The sequence below is a fragment of the Myotis nattereri genome (genome assembly GCF_964212035.1).
Source record: "Myotis nattereri genome assembly, chromosome: 19".
Taxonomy (NCBI): domain Eukaryota; kingdom Metazoa; phylum Chordata; class Mammalia; order Chiroptera; family Vespertilionidae; genus Myotis; species Myotis nattereri.
The window spans coordinates 15,646,962-15,663,889 of record NC_138095.1 but is presented as its reverse complement, the minus strand read 5'-3'; the positions used below and the strand labels follow the sequence as shown (position 1 = coordinate 15,663,889).

Sequence of the window (16,928 nt, the reverse complement as noted above, 5' to 3'; positions counted from 1 at the left end):
AAGGTCCGCGTGGACTGGGACAAGAATCAGCCAATGATAGAATGCTCGGCCTGGCTGGGACCTTCAAGGCCTTACAGCCCAGAGGGTCCATTTGTATCTGAGTAAAGAGGAGAGCTGTCAGAGGGGAATGAAGGAAAAGAAAGATGAGAATAAGGAGATTTGGAAGGAATGAGGGAAGGAGACAAAGGAGGGTGAGGGAGATGGAGGCTGGGCAAGAGCAGGCAGGCCATGCCCGCCCCCCTCCCCCCCAAGCTACCTTTCCGCCCTGCGGGCTCCCAGGCCTCCCTGGCCTTTCTCAGCCTCCTCCCCCAGGACATCCCTGCAGACCTGGCCCTTCCCTGGGCCCAGGGCCTGGGGTCCCCGAGAGCTGGGAGCCGGGTGAGCCTCCTGTGGGAGCCGCAAGCCTGCCTTCCCCTCTCTCCCTGGTTTAATGAACACATCTCCCTTTTCTCTAATTAGGTGGAACAAACAGCTTGAACCAGAATTTTTATTTCCCAGAAAAGCACACGCCCGGACACAGTAAATATGTCATTAATCATCATTCGGAGGCAGAGGAGCACCCTGGGTGGGGAGGCGGCGGGAGGCAGTCCTGGGGCCTCATTAGGAGCGCGGGCCGCCGGGTTCCCTCCCACCAGCACCGGCTGGCCCGGCCCCTCAGCCGCAAAGAGCCGATCAGTGGAGGGGCCAGCTGAGTCCAGCTTATGTCCATGCCCCTTGTTAGCACAATGGGGGGGTACAGAAAAGGGGGGGGCATAGTATGGACAGCCTCCCCATTTCACTACACACACACACACACGCACGCACACACGTGCGCATGCACACAGACATGCACACAGACACGTACACAGACACGCTCCACCCCAGGTCTTATTTCCACCCAGGAAATTGTTCTTATTATCGCTTGGATATTTATAGACGCAGGAGGTCTGCGGCCCAGCCCGAGCCAGCCGGCTGCTGTGGTGCAGTGCAGCGCCCTCCGCTGGGGTTGGGCTGGAGGCCAACCCTCTGTGCCTTCTCTGTGCAGGTGCCTCAGTGGGCCCCCATCCAGTTCCTGGCCTGCAGCCTGCTCCCCACCCACTGCCCGGACTGCCCCATGGCTAGCTAGGACTGACCACATCCCTGTCCCCCAGCCCCTCTCCGGGGACCCCTCTGCCCAGGGCTAAGGCCACCACCCCATGATGGCCCAGGGAAGGCCTCAGGCCACCAGCACCTGCCGAGGCCCAGGCAGTTTTCCAGCATCCGGGAGACAGTGCAGATGACGGCCCCGCCCCAGGGATCTCTCCGGCATCTCAGAGTCTGGCCTTGTCTACCCAGGATGAGCTGACCTCGACAGAGGCTCGGGTCATGGCCCCGTGCTGGAGGCCGCAGGCTTTGCCCCGGCTAAGCAGAAACCACGCTGACCGGCAGACCCAGAGAGTGGCTCCGGTAGCCCGCGTGACCTTGGCCCTGTGACCTCGGAGGCTGCACAGTGGTCCTAACTGTTCCCACCTTCACGTGGAGATCACACTCACCTCCTTCCAGCGGTGGAGGGAGGGTCATGGCTCAGGGTCATTCTCAAGGGCAAAGCCCAGCCCTGCCCACCCAGTTCCTGGCTCACTTCGCTTCTGCTGAACAGAGATAGCTTCCTCCCAGGGTCTGGGGAGATTAGAGCCCAGGCCACGGTTAGTTTAAAGGAGGTTTGAGGAAGTGGAGACTCTTGTCCTATCCCCTGGCTCTAATCACGGTAAAATAAGACTGCCCTGACCGGTTTGGCTCAGTGGATGGAGCGTCAGCCTGTGGACTGAAGGGTCCCAGGTTCGATTCCGGTCAAGGGCATGTACCTTGGTTGCAGGCACATCCCCAGTGAGGGGCATGCAGGAGGCAGCTGACCGATGTTTCTCTCTCATCGATGTTTCTGACTCTCTATCCCTCTCCCTTCCTCTGTAAGAAAATCAATAAAATATAAAAAAAATAAAATAAAATAAGACTGTACCGCCACCCCTTTCCTGGAGGGAGTTAGCTCCTGCCCAGAATCAGCAGAGTCCGAGGACTGGCCAGTCCCGCTGGGAGTGGCCCTCCTGCCCACATACCGTCCCAGCAGGCACCGCCTCGCGGGTCCCCGGTGGGCTCCCCTCCCAGGACTCCAAACTGACGGGGAGGGCCCTGAAAGGGGGTGCAGGGGAGGGGCGAGGCGGACCCAGCTGCAGAATGGCCTCATGGTCCCATGGAAGCTAATGGGAGACGGGAGACCAAAAGCCTCAGGACTCGTATTGGTTTCCTAGGGCTGCCCTAACAAGGGACTACAGCTGATGCTCAAAACAGGTGACGTTCATTGTCTCATAGGCTGGAGGCCCAGAGTCGGCACTCGGGGTGCTGGTAGAGCCCTCGCTCCCTCCGAAGGCTTTAGGGCAGGGACGGGGAACATCCGGCCCAGCCCTCGAGCCACGTGAGGCCCGCGAAATCCTTTGGTCTGGCCCTGCCAAGGCATGAGGGGTGAGTTAATTAAATGTGTGACCACAGATAGCAGGCGAATTCTGAAGCTGATCATGTTGTGTGGCCCTGGAATGACATCATAAACATCCAAATGGCCCTTGGGAGAAAGAAGGTTCCCCACCCCTGCTTCAGGGAGAGCCCTCCCTCGACTCTTCTAGCACCAGGTGGCTGCCGGCTCTCCTTGGCTTGTGGCAGCATCACTCCGGTCTCTGCCTCCCTCTCCGTACGGCCGTCTCCTCTGTTTCTCTGCCTCTCTGCCTCTCCATCTTCTCAGGACACCAGTCATTGGATTTAGGGCCCTTCTAAGTCCAGAGTCTCAACTAATTGCTAATTACTTAGCTAATCTGTGGAGACCCTACTTCCAATTAAGGTCACATTCTGAGGTTCCAGGGGGACATGAACCCTGGGGGGGGACACCACTTAACCCGCTGCAGGAGCCTCTTACTTGTGTCGCCTCCACCTTGAAGGGTACGTTTCTCGGTCTCGCCTGTTTTCTCACCTGTCACGTGGAAGACATGGCATCCGTTCTGCCTATAGCTTGGTCAGGGCTCCAGTGAGGTGAGGAAGTGAATGACTTGAAAAGTTGAAAGTGTTTAGATAAGTCAGTGTCCATGGATTCTGCCACGCCCCCACCCAGGCCTGCCCGTTCCCCCACGCCCCAAGCTACACCCCCTTCGACAGGCCATGTCCCTGTGGTGGGACAACAGCTCTGCCTGCGGCACACGCCTCAGAGCTTCCTGCAGACCCGGAGGTCGCTCCCCTGGCACAAAAGGCAGACCGGTGGGAATTCCTGCACGGGACCTGCAGCCTGGCTTCCTTCCTCATCTGGGGTCTGCCAGTCCAGGCTGATTTTCACGCGCGATAGGATGCTTTCTGGTTCCTTTTTCTTCTGCAGCCCAGCACTCAGCCAGGCCGGGGAGCCGAGGTGACCCCAGCTCTGTGCAGAGACGGCGCCCTGGGGTCGTGAGCTGCCCGCCTCCAAGCACAGGGCTCCCTCTTCCTGTAGCTGCCAGGCCATGCCCGCCGGGTGACATGGGCCTTCTCTCCCTCCCCCCAGACCCTGCTCCGTGACGGCAAGCGCGAGAGCATCGTGAGCACCCTGTTCATCTCCCCCGGAGACGTGGAGAACGGGCAGAGCATCGTGTGCCGAGCCACCAACAAAGCCATCCCCGCGGGGAAGGAGACCTCGGTCACCATCGACATCCAGCGTGAGTACTGACCCGGCCTGGGCACGGAGGAACCCCATACCCCGGCCTAGGCACGGAGGAGCCCTCACACCCCGGTCTGGGCACAGAGGAGTCCCCACACCCCGGCCTGGGCACGGAGGAACCCCACACCCCGGCCTGGGCACAGAGGAACCCCACACCCCAGCCTGGGCACGGAGGAACCCCCACACCCCAGCCTGGACACAGAGGAACCCCCACACCCCAGCCTGGGCACAGAGGAGTCCCCACACCCCGGCCTGGGCACAGAGGAACCCCACACCCCAGTCTGGGCACAGAGGAACCCCACACCCCAGCCTGGGCACAGAGGAACCCCCACACCCCAGCCTGGGCACGGAGGAGCCCCCATATCCCGGTCTGGGCATGGAGGAACCCCACACCCCGGCCTGGGCACGGGTTTGGGAAGGAACCGGCCTGCACAACCAGCTCCTCAGGCTCCTCCCTGCGGACATCCTCAGGGTGTGGGGGGGGAGTGGGTCAGGCAGCTCCGTGGCTGGCCGGGTCTGAATGTGTGGACACCCAAAGGGCACGCTCGTCATTACTGTCACTGAAGCAAAACATCTCAGAAGAGGGTCCTTGGCAAGTGACGTGTCTAAGCCACGTTTCCACACCTGCCTAAGGTAGAGCTTCCACATCAGTCGATGTCCTGGTCACCCCTGGCCCTGCCGGCCTCCCAGGGGGCCCCACGCAGTCCCTCGGGGTCCCACACCCGGTGAACAGCACCAGCCCCTCTACAGGGTCTCATGGGAGGGCCGGTCAAGGGCAGAGAAGGGAGAAAAGGCCGTCTGTACTTGGCACGTATTGTCTCATTCCGTCTGTACGCTCATCTGGAGCAGGTATGACGATCGCCCCCAAATGGGGACACCGAGGCCCCCAAAGTCTGATGAGCGTGCCCAAGGCCACAGAGGTTTCATACGCAGGCAGCCTGGCTCTGCAGACCGGCGCTGGTGACCCTCCCTGTGCTTCCGGACGGTGGGCCTCGGCGAGAGTCAGTTACTACAACGAATATCAACTCGGGCTCTGAGTGCCTCGTCATGGGCTGGCATTCACTGCCTCCCCATCATGCTATTTGCTTTAACTCAAGTTCATGTCAAAACACTTCCCAACGGCCCTGGCTCGTCTAAGGCTTCTGGATTCCATTCCACGTGGCACTCCAAGGATCTGCGTCCTAGGATTTTCTTTCTTTTTTTTTTATTTTATTGATTTCAGAGAGGAAGGGAGAGGGAGAGGGAGATAGAAACATCAATGATGAGAGAGAGTCATTGATCGGCTGCCTCCTGCACGTCCCCCCCCCCCCCCGGGGGGATCGAGCCTGCAAACTCAAACGTGTGCTCTGACTGGGAATGGAACCGTGACCTCCAGGTTCATAGGTCCATGCTCAACCACTGAGCCACCCAGGCTGGGCCTAGGGTTTCCCGAACCCGTCTTGGGGCCTAAGAGCAGACACTCCCATTCAGTGTCTAGAGTCCTTGCAGACGCCGTTACACTCCAGAGGGCAGAAGAAATGGCTGTAACAGCAGACACAGCACTGAGTTCCGGAGGAGCTTTATCTCCACCGTTTGCATCAGCTGTTGGCCCCCTCCCACCCCCCACCCCCCGATCCCCCGCTCCACGCCAGGCAGGGGAGGTTTCCTTTCACCCCTCACTCAGGGAGAGCTGAGAACAGCAAGGTGATGGGAGGAAGATGCTCGCTCTAAGGGTCGTGTGAGTTTGGGGGTCAGCCTCAGAGGGGTGCCTCCCGCCCCTGGCCCTCGCCCAGGACCTGGCTCTCCACGCCCACCTGCTTCTGCGCAGCAGCTGTGGCGTAGAGCAGCAGGCCCAGCCGCGGGGAGGAAGCAAGGAGCCGTGGGCATCAGCTGGTCCGGCGGCCAGGATGGCTCCACCCCCAGGAGTGCGGGTCTGAGCTGGGTGCTCCACGGAGGGACTCCGGTGCCTTGTCTGATTGCACCGAGTGACACCCGAGCTCCCTTCTTGCCCTAGGATTGACCACGAATAAGAGCTCTCTCCAGACACAAGCCACCCCTGGGAGGAAGGAGGGAGGGAGGCACAAGTCATCCAAGTCCCCGCTGGCCAAGCTGCCAGCTGTGGCCGTGGCACAGCCCCTCCCTCCTTCCCCACCCATCCCCAACCCGGGCAGGAGGCCTGTGTCAGCTGCGAATCCCGCACCAAAGAACATCCCCCCCCCCACCCCCCACCCCCCCCCCCCCGCCTGCTACCGCCTGGCTCCCAGGGCCATGGCCTGGGCCCGTCAGGGAGACTGGGGAAGCAGTGCTCCAGGCCATGCGTCACACCGGGGAACCTCCCGTCAGCAGGAAAACTGTCCCCACACATTGGCCCACCAGCTCCTAAAAGGCATTGTCCTAAATGCACTCTAATGAGATGATCGATTTACACCGTAAGGGCGTGCGATGACAGTCTGCGTCGGTGGAGGACGCCAGCCCTGCCAGGTCCCTGGGCCCTGGCGGCCTTTCTTCCCAAAGACATCTCAGCCACGTGAGGAGGGAGGCCTCAGGGAGAGGTCAGGTGGAGGCTCAGCACCCCGGTGCCTACTCATGGCTCCACCCCATCCGAGGAAGTGCAGGCCATGGTTAAGGCCACAGCATTCTTCCTGGTTTGAATATGGTTCTGTCAAGGTGCACCTGGTTAGTTAACCTCTTTGTGCCTCAGTTTCCTCATCTGAATACAGCGGTAGCGATGCTTACCTCACAGGGTTGCTGTGAAGTTCTATTCAGCCATTCGGATGCTGTGTCTAGCACAGTGCCTGGCACATGGTGAGCACTTTGCACCTGTCAGCTGTTTTTACCATGCACAGTGTGCGGGCACCCCTCCCCCAGTACCCCCCACAGCCCAGGGCCCCCCACAGCCCTGACAGGGGAGCGGTCTCCGTCCATGTATCCCCTCCCGAAAGTGTCTGCATGTGTGTGCCCAGCAAAGATCAGGCTCTCTCCACCCCCAGCCTCCCCCTTCCTCTTCCTCCATCGCTCCATTTGCTCACTCAATAAGCACCCAGGTGTTTGCTGTGGACGCCATGGGCTGGAGGAGCTGCCTTTGCAAGCCTGCTCGTTTTCTCGCCACCAGGAAGCAGCCACACTCAGCAAAAGCACATTTGTTGTTTGTTTCCCTCGGTCTTTATATGTTACCCAACGGAAGACAAAGCTCCCAGATTGAGTAATGGGAGAGAAAGCTGAACACCCCCAAAGTCTCGCTACATCTGGACTCTGCATCCAGCTGCCAAGTTGCAAATGGATGTGCTATAAAACCACTAAGTCATGGAATTTCACTCTTTTCCCACCTCCTCCTTGTAATACTTCCCCTGAGTGCGTGCGCACATGCACACACACACACGCACACGCGCACACGCACACACGCACACACGTGCACGCGTTGCTGATAGAAACACTAACAGGCTTAGCTGTAACATCTGTTCCATGTGATCTCGGTTCCACCAGCTACATCAAAGCTGCCCTCTGCATGTTTCGCAGCCGACATCACGCGTGGGATTAAAATCATGTTTAATGGTTGGATGTGACATAAACTATGTCTGCCCCTGGAGCCTGGTAGATGCCTGCAAATTCATATCCTGCACAAGGAGAGGAGGGGCCTGGAGGGGGAGCGCAGGGGCTGTGGCCAGGATGGAGGTGCAGCCACAGGGGAGGTGCAATCCTTCCCGGGGCCCATTCTCCGAGGTCCTGCAGGAAAGGCAGGCATTGAGGGTGTTGCAAAGAGGTAGGGAAGCTGCAGGAGACTGTTCCAAGGATGAGCTGAGAATGGCAGGTGGGGGATGGACGAGGGGCCCACGCAGCAAAAATGGTCCCCATAGGTATGTGCTCCATGTCCCTGCTCCCCGAGAGCCATCATTTGACCAAAGTGGGGTGGGCCTCCCGGAACGGCCCCCCGGTTTCTGTGTTGGGCTTCTAGACTCTGTCACGCGGGCGCCATCACCTCCTCTGCAAGAGTTGGATGGAGGCGCTCCGCTCGCCTCCTAATATTGATGTCGGAATGGGGGACGGACGGGAGCCAGCCACACATTCAGACCCAGAGGGCAGCTCTCCAACGCCTATACCGCAGAGCATGCTTCCCCAACCCCCATGAGATGCAAGCTCCTCCCTGGGTCTCCATGTCCCTGGGTGGCGCCGCCAGCCTCAGGGGGCCCAGCTGAGCCGGCCAGCCCTGCCTGGATAGAGGGCTGGGTCCCCTGCGTAGTCTGGCCTGGGAGCTGGCGGTCCTGGGCTGCGTGGGCCGCACTCATCTGATGGGCAGCAACAGCCGGGAGCAGCTGCGAGTCCTGGGGGTCGTAGCTCTCCTGGGAGGCGAGCTCTCATGGCTACTCCTTGCCACACACAAACCTTTGTGACCATTAGAACTACGCTTTCGACTCTAAGCTCTCTGCTTCTTTTCCTGATTCTTCCTCTGCCCTTTTCGATCTCTGACCCCTCTCCTCCTGTCTCTCTCCTCTCTCAGTTCCCCCTCTCCGCTACCTCCCCCCACTAGCTCTGTGAGCTTCTCATCATGTTGAAGGAGGGAGCCCAGCCCAGCCTGGGGCGCCGGGGGCTGGGGGCCGCCCGTCAGGACAACGGGGAGATGATTAGGCCGATGAAAGGGTGTGAAAGCCACGTTCCAGTGAACGGACGCACCGGAGCCCCTGCACAGAGATATGACAGGGGCATTTCAAAGACAGACCGTTTGGATTTCAATGGCCTCAGTGTCTACACTCCCCCTCGTGCCATGGCACCCCCTCCTCCCTTCTCCTTTCTGAAGCCTTTTGTTCTCTCCGAAAGCTGGACGGTGGGCAGCATGACCCTGAGGCCGGGCAGCCGTGCTTCCTAGCTGGCTGCTCATTGAAACACCAGGCTTTGGACCTACAGAGGGAGCCCTCCCGCCACCCCCGGGACTGCCTGAAGCAGGCACCTCCAGGGAGTGGGGCGCCCCTGCTGAAGCCCCCAGCTTTCTGGGGACCCCTGGAGCGGTGGCTGCTCTGAGGGTCCCCAGGATCGTGGGGGCGGAAACTCTGGCCTGTACCCTCCAGGTCACCGAGGGTGTCTTCCTGCCTCATTCTTCCCCAAAACCATGGCCACAGCTCCCCGGTCTACAAGGGACTCTCTTCCTCCTGCAGACCCCCCGCTGGTCAACCTGTCGGTGGAGCCGCAGCCGGTGCTGGAAGACAACGTTGTCACCTTCCACTGCTCTGCCAAGGCCAACCCGGCCGTCACGCAGTACAGGTGAGGGCCACGCTGAGCAGGCTGGCCTGGGCACCGGGCCCTCCGCCCTCGCCTGTCACCTGGGCTGTCGCTGTGGGCCTGGGCACCCGGCACCCTGCTGGTTCCGTGTGGGTGCCCCTTCTTCTCCATGCCCCACCCACCCACCCACCCCGGCCAGGTGAGGACCCCTCCCCGCCTGCCTCTCCCCGCCACCCTGGCCAGCCGAGTCCCTCTCCTTCACGCACAGATGCGTTCCCATTCCGCTGGAGACGGTAGGTGTCACCCTTCTTTGTGAATAGCTCCATGATCCCTTATTTCTGAAAAGAGGGAGAGAGGCTCAGGAAAAAAACATTAAAACCATCAGGGGGCCGTAACCGGTTTGGTTCAGTGGATAGAGCGTCGGCTGGCGGACTGAAAGGTCCCAGGTTCGATTCCGGTCAAGGGCATGTACCTGGGTTGCGGGCACATCCCCAGTAGGAGATGTGCAGGAGGCAGCTGATCGATGTTTCTCTCTCATCGATGTTTCTAACTCTCTATCTCTCTCCCTTCCTCTCTGTAAAAAATTAATAAAATATATTTTTTTAAAAAAAAAAAAACCATCAGGGGAACCAGTAAGGTCAGCATCTGGATTCTAGTCTTGAGTGGGCACCTGGGCAGGGTGGGGTCTCTGGGACAGCTCCCCGTCCCGCGGGCACCTGGGACCATTCACACCCATGGCTCACAACACCGATGAGGCATCGCTACTGCTCCCACGCCCGTCTTCCCCCCTTGACTGAGCTTCTCGGAGGCAAGCCCTGCAATCTGAGCCGCATATGGCGCTCAGCGTGGAGCACAGCGTGTGGCGTGTACTGTTCTCGGGAACACGGGCTGACGGACGGGATAAATGCTCAGAGCCACGCCTCTGGGCCCCGCCTGCCTGCGCACCATCACCACACGAGGCAGCCAAGAGACGGTGACCTCAGAGGTGCTCAAGGGCAGCCTCGCCTGCCCTCCCAGTGGATCTCACCGTGGCCCTGACCCCACCCGGCCCTTCCCGCCAGCCCAGAGCTGAGGGAGGCGCCCAGAGTCTGGCCTCTGCCGTGGAAATGGGTCATTAAGCTGCAGCCTCCGCCAGCGCCTGAGAGGCTAATGGCCTCAGAGGAGGAAATACTGGCCAGTGTCGGGGGAGGACAGGGATGTCAGCCAGGCAGTGCCGCCCCAGAGGCAGCATCCGAGGTAATGGGCTGGAGAGGCAGCCGGAGGTTCAGGCTGGACTTGAGGCAGCGCCCCCTGCAGTGCAGATAATGAAACAACATGGGGACCAGAAGCCAGGAGACAGTCTGTACCTTCGAGGATATTTTTCTAAAAAAAAATTTTTTTTTAATCCTTACCCGAGGATATTTTTCCATCGATTTTTATTATTTTTAAAATATATTTTTATTGATTTCAGAGAGGAAGGGAGAGGGAGCGAGAGATAGAAACATCAATGGTGAGAGAATCGTTGATTGATTGGATGAGAGAGACACATGGATTGATTGGTTGCCTCCCACATGCACCCTCCCCAGGGCTGGGGTAGAAGCTGCAACCCAGGTACATGCCCTTGACCGGGAATCAAACCCACAACCCTTTGGTGCGCGGGCTGGCACTCTAACCACTTAGCAACACCGGCCAGGGTCGAGGATTTTTTTAAGTCGGATGCAAACCCATCTGTCCTGTCTGGCTTAGCTGTGCACTGGGCTAGGGGACCCCTGGAGGTGTGCAGCCCAGGAGGTCCAGGGGCAGGTCTGGAGCAAACTCCGGAGGCCCAGTCACCCCTCTGGAAAGAGCAAAACCCTGGCGATGACGATGGTGACCAGGTGTAAGTGTGCACAGGAGATGGGGTCATGACATGGACGTGGCAAGGGAGTGACCGCTGGTGAGTCCAGTGAAGGGGAAAGGCTGTTCATTGCACTCTTCTTGCAACTTCCCCATAATTTCAAAGTTGTTTTGTTGTTGTTTTTTTCACTAAAAAGTTAACAAAGGAACAAGCAGGCATATAGGCAGAGACCATGCAGGTTGCCCTGGGCTGTGGGCCCTGGGCGTCCCGCCCCATCTCCATCCAACCCTATGGGTCACAGTCAGAGGGAGCTGTCAGGTGTGCCGGTGGGCTCCCCGCAGGTGGGCACTTGTCCTTGCCTGCTACCTTCCCCGTGGACTTCTGATCAGCCAAAGGCCCTGAGAGCGCTTCAGGGTGGATCCCCCCAGCGCACAGCGGCCTGGGTCCCACCCCGACCCCCCGCTCCAGCAGGTGGGAGGAGGAAGGGGTTGGACACAGATCCCCAACCACACGCCCCATTCGTCGCCCGATGCATCCACCTCAAGCAGGGGCTGTGCCAATTAAGTCGGGTCATTAAATTAAAGTTAGAAATTGAAGTGATTCATGAATAACTCATAATGGTTTGTTGGGAAGCTCCTTAAGCTCTCAGGGAGCATGGTTTGCTCTGTTGTTAAACGATAATTGTTATTTATTAATCGTGCTCTTAATAATTACCCGATATTAATTCGCAATAAGAACCACATGGTGCCTGCCTGGGGGATGGCCGCCTCCCGGCTGGAGGGACGGGCTGGGCAAGAGACCGATGCTGGGAACGAAGCGCAGGGGACGGGCCTCCGAGGTCCCAGGATGGAGCCGGGAGTGAGAGGAAGTGGGGTGCAGGCAGGCCTGGCAGGGGAGCTGTGGTCACAGGGACCCGTGGCCACAGGGTGACAATGGTGGGGGCCAAAGGGCCCGTCAGCACTGGGCTTGAACTGCAGGAGGAGCGAGCTGGAAGTTTTGTGATTTTTTTATTTATTTTTGTTGTTGTTCATCCTCACCCGAGGATATTTTTCCATTGGTTTTTAGAGAGAGTAGAAGGGTGAGGGAGAGACAGAGAGAGAGAAACATTGATGTGGGAGAGACACCGCGATTGGTTGCCTCCCACACACACCCTGACCAGGGCCAGAGATGGAGCCTGCAACTGAGGTACGTGCCCTTGACCGGAATTGAACCCGGGACCCTTCAGTCTGAGGGCTGACGCTCTATCCACTGAGCCAAACCGGCCAGGGCAGCTTTGTGATTTTAAAGTGAGTTTTGTCCACCTTGGAGACCTGTGAGGAGAGCCCCACGGCGTACACGCGCTCACACCCCCTGGGGACCCCAGCGCTGCCCCCGGGGCAGGGGCTGCCTGGTCCCTGGCCCAGGCAGTGCTCTGCGGTCCAGGGCCAGCACCCAGACAGGCCCGAGGCTCTCGGTCTCCCTCGTCGGCTGGCTCTGATCGGTCGGACGACTGGCTGATGAAAGAAGTCAGCACAGCCCGCCTTCTGCCTCCCAGACAAACCAGGACAGATGGAGCCGAGGCCTCTGAGGAGTGAGACAAGGGAGGGAGGGTGGAAACGGCACAGAAAAAAGAGCAAGTGTCATCCCTGGGGAGGGGGAGGGGGAGGGGGAAGGGAGAGAGGGGCACCGTGAGGGGACCTATTCTGGAGACAGGAGCCGGGACAAGAGAGCTGAGACCTGGCCGAGGAGAGGGGCGGTCGGGAGCCCGGCTAACCTCTCTCCCTCAGCCTCTCACCTTGCGGTGACCCCGACTTCCTGGAGCCTCATTTCTATGTGTGGGGGGGGGCACACCTGCAGGTGTGGGCACACGCCATGACACCTTGGCCTCTGAGGTTGCGGACTTCGCCTCCTTCTTTTCCAACGTGGCCAGGACAGGGTCCCTGACAGGCTCAGAGCCGGGTGGCCCGCCGTCTGGGGGCTGCCAGTGTGTTACCCATCGCCTAGCCGGCCAGATGGCTGACCGACCCAACAGCCAGACCTCCTCCCTCCAGAATAACCCACTCGTCCAGTGCCACTGCCCGCCTGGTGACCCTCAGACCGAAGCCGGCCACCGGCACCGCCAACTGCTCCCCAGCCCTGGATGCCGCCCTGTCTGGAGGTCCCCGGGGGGACCCGCAGGGGCTGCCCGCTGCTCCAGGCCCGGCTCCTTCTCTGTGGACTGGACGCGCCCAGCTCCCAGAGAACCGTCCCCCGGGCGGGAGGGGCGCCCTGGCCGCCGAGGCCACCACAGCCTTCGGGGCCTGTGTTGCAGGTGGGCCAAGCGGGGCCAGATCATCAAGGAGGCGTCGGGAGAAGTGTACCGAGCCACCGTGGACTACACGTACTTCTCGGAGCCCGTCTCCTGCGAGGTGACCAACGCCCTGGGCAGCACCAACATCAGCCGCACCGTGGACGTCTACTGTGAGTGCCCCGTCCTGGGGCCCCCCTGGGGGCGCGGGCCCCGGGTGGTCTCTGCTCAGGGCCCGGGGACCGGTGCTGGCCCCTGCACACAGCGTGCCAGGCCTCCCAGCTCACGGAGCTGCGCCCTGTGCAAAGAGCCTCCTCGCGTGGCGGCCTCATGACAACACGGGGAGGCAGTCTGGTTCCCATGAGGCAGATGAGGGGACGGAGGCCCGAGGTCACACCGTGCGGAGGCGGCAGGATGAGGCCTGAGACCAAGCTCCGAGCAAAACACTGCCTGTCCCAGCCCCCCAGCCTGCCCCTCCTGTTCAGGGCTCCCCGAGGTGCCCCTCCTCCCGGGGGCCTGGCAGAGACCTCCCAGCCGATGGGCTGCTGGGTGCATCACAGCGATAACTATTCGCTCCTCTGCAGCCCTTTCCAGCGTTAAAGCCCTTTCCCACACTCCTCTACACCTGCCCTTCCCCGCTCCCCCTCGGCCTCAGCTCCCTCCCACACCAGGGGGCTTGTCCAGGCTCCCGACCCCACCCCAGATTTCGTTCTCGCTCCCTGAAAGCCGCTCCCTGCACACCCTCTGTCCGGTGCCTAAGAGTTCACCATCGTCCTCACTCTGGGACAGGCTTGGTCTGCAGGAGGCTCGGGGAAGGGGGTGCAGAGAGGAGCCTCCCTTAACCCCACCACGTAGCAACACGTGGGTTCGAACAAGAGGCTGGAAGGGGCTGGGACAGAGGACAGCCTGAGAGCAGAGGTGGGGACACCAGGGAGCCGCCTGGCCACTCCATTCCGTAGCTCAGAGCCCCTAGGGGGCCGGAGGCTCCAGGAGCAGCCACTTGACTTGAGGGCAGACACATGAAGGTCTTTAGGCCCAAGGAGGAGGGTCCCTCTGCCCGCACCTTGGGATGGGGGTTTCCTGGGACCAGGACAGAGGGAAGGGGATGGGAGAGCCCTGGGGGCATATCCAGGCACAAAGTGGGCCGGAGCCTTTTTCCTCGGCTGGTGCTGTCCGGCCAGGCGGGCGGGCCTTTCCCTTACTCTCCGACCCGAGGCCCAAGGGCAGAGGACTGAAGCGTGAGGGCCTGGGCTGGCGCCCGCTGAGGGGAAGGGAGGCAGCCACAAAGCGGCCCCCAGAGCCCCCGGCCCACCGCACCTGTCTGTCCCTCACCCGTCACAGTCGGGCCCCGGATAACATCGGAACCCCAGTCCCTGCTCGTGGACCTGGGCTCGGAGGCCGTCTTCAGCTGCGCCTGGACCGGGAACCCCTCCCTGACCATCGTCTGGATGAAACGGGGCTCCGGCGTGGTGAGTCCGCAGCTCAGACCCCAGGGGCCTCTGCCTGGGTTGGGGGGCCCCGGTCCCGGGTGCCCTGCCTGCCAGGGCCCCGTCACTCTTATACCGGGGTGTCAGCCTCCAGTGAGCTACAGGAAGAGGCTCCAGAAAGAGAAGAGGGCACCCCAGGGACCCACAGGCACCTCCTCGGCCCTGCACACGGCAGCCGCTGTGGGTTTCCCGCCGTGACCCCGGGAGGAACAGCTGGGGGTCACCCCACACTGGGAGTGAGAGGCACAGAGTTAAGCCACCCGTTAGCTGTTGGGTTCGCGTTGCTCTCTCTGTGCCTCAGCGTGCAAAGGCGCTTGTCCCAGGAGGACCGGCCAGAGCCGGGCGGGAGCTGGGGGAGGCAGAAGCCAGGAGTCCCACTCGGGGCCAGCCAGGGCTTTCTTTTCGTCCCCCCAAACCACATCCCAAGGCGATACTGGGAATGACTGGGAGAGGCAGGTCCGGGGGCCTTCAAAGAAGGTCAGCTGTAGGGTCATTGCTCCGGGGGCCGGCCTGGTGCCGGTGGGTGGGCAGCCCCTCCCGGTATGAGACCGCCTCGGGGCACAGCCTGGGAGTCCCCATTCTCCCAGCTGGTGCTGTCCGGCTGGTGCTCATTCCGCACCCCACCTCCAGGGCTGCAGCCCACCCTCTGTGGGGCGGGCTCCCCCACACGCAGGTGCTACGCAGTAACCGTCGATCTCCCCCCTCCCTTCCCCACCCCCTCACCCCCTGCCCCGGCCCTGTTCTTCCTGAGATGCCGGACGCGTGGGCTTTCACCGGGCCTGTCCGAGGAGGGCTCTCTGGTCCTGAAAGACAGAGAGCGCCCGCCCCCACTCTTTGTGTCTGATGCTCCCCGATCCCCCTAGGTCCTGAGCAATGAGAAGACCCTGACCCTCAAAGCCGTCCGCCAGGAGGATGCTGGGAAGTATGTGTGCCGAGCCGTGGTGCCCCGCGTGGGGGCCGGGGAGCGAGAGGTGACCCTGACTGTCAATGGTAAGACCGCCCCCACTCCTGCCGGGGCGGGGGGCAGAGGGGAGGGAGAGGAGAGGGACCCAACGTGTCTGAGTCGCAGGCAGTGAGCCGCGGGACTGTCATCCGTTCTGGGCCTGGCCATCACCTCCGACTATGGGTGCACGAGTCTAGGCTGGAGCCCAGACACCTTTCTCCTTCTTTCTCTCCTAAGGGTCTCAGCCCTGAAAGTGGTAGCCGACGAGTTTTATCCTGGCCAGGAAAGAAGGGTCAGGGGTCACTGGGCAGCCAAAGCCACACCCATCCTTTAACTTGACCTCGGCCCTGACGGGAATTTCGGGCGCGTCTCTGGACTCTGGATTGGCCTCTTCCCATTGCAATAGAGCCACCCAACTGGACGAGACCAAGTGCTGGGGGGCGGGGGTCCCGCTAAGGGGTGGGGAGGTTTGTTGTTGCATATAATAAAAGCCACTGCAGCAGGAGAGGGCTTGCACGCCTCCCGAGGACACAGCCGGAGGCACTGGATGACTGCTACATGCAGCGTGTAGGGGACGGGGCTGAGACCGGGCCTGGCTGGCACTGGGACAGAGATTCGGGGTCCCCGCTGTGAGGCAGCCTGGGCCACGGTCTGGAACCCACGGTGGTTTGAGAGGGTGAGAAACACGAAGGCCAGTCCCTCTGCCTCCTCCAAACTCCCCCGCCGCTGGGTTCCTGGTGTCCTGCTTCGTGTCTGTTATGCCCGGGCCCCTTGCAAGCCTGACCCCCATCTGCTCCACCCCCGCCCCCCCATCTGACAGGGCTGAGCCGAGTCCCAGGTGGCTTCATCTCCACCCAGGAAGCCGCATGGATGCGCCCGCTTTGCTAGAAAACTAACCACCTCAGTGCCCCCTTAGCCACCCCCCACCCCCGCTGTCCCCATTAACCACCCCCCTCCATCTGTTTCCTTTCCTCTCCATGACCCCACGGGCTATGGCAGCCCCAGAGAGGGGTTACCCACCCAGACCCCTGAGTGCTCCCGGGCCACCTGTGCTGGGCAGAGCCCTGCCTCAGGGGCCTTCCTGCCTTTCCTGTGTCCCTAGGACGCCACCAGCAAATGGGCACCGCAGGCTAAAAATAACAGCATCTGGTGGTGCCTCCGTGTATCCATGGCAACAGGCAGCAGCCTTTTCCTGCCGCTCTGGGTCTGACACTCAGCTTGGGCGCCAGGCCTTGGTGAAATCTCATGTGCTCCCCCCCCCCATGCCAGCCCTGGGAGGGCACTGGGCAGTGCTGGCCCATGACTCGCCCGGGACCAGCCAGTCTGGGGACCCTCCGACTCACAGAGGCCTCCGGGGCCCCCATGCCTGAAGCTTTGAAAGGAGCCTCCTTGTTTCTGGGGTAACCGGGGCGACTAAGGAGGGACTGACAACCCATTGTCCCTTTAGACATTGGGGGATTCCCAGCAGAGGTTTGAAGAGGTTTCCTGGGGAGGTAACACACATCTTGGAGGGACACGGACACCCCAGGCTGGGCCTGGGCATC

At 61.1% G+C, this 16,928-nt stretch overlaps 1 protein-coding gene across 2 annotated transcripts in view; it reads left to right on the top strand.

The window, feature by feature from the left end:
* The window catches only part of KIRREL3 (kirre like nephrin family adhesion molecule 3), a 454,266-nt gene that overhangs the window by 420,966 nt on the left and 16,372 nt on the right, over window positions 1-16,928 (top strand). For both annotated transcript variants that reach the window (XM_081113425.1, XM_081113424.1), the window contains exons 6-10: window positions 3,530-3,680; window positions 8,809-8,914; window positions 12,979-13,127; window positions 14,296-14,423; window positions 15,305-15,431. In XM_081113425.1, coding sequence (XP_080969551.1) covers window positions 3,530-3,680; window positions 8,809-8,914; window positions 12,979-13,127; window positions 14,296-14,423; window positions 15,305-15,431 — 661 coding nt within the window. The remainder of the gene's footprint in view (window positions 1-3,529; window positions 3,681-8,808; window positions 8,915-12,978; window positions 13,128-14,295; window positions 14,424-15,304; window positions 15,432-16,928) is intronic.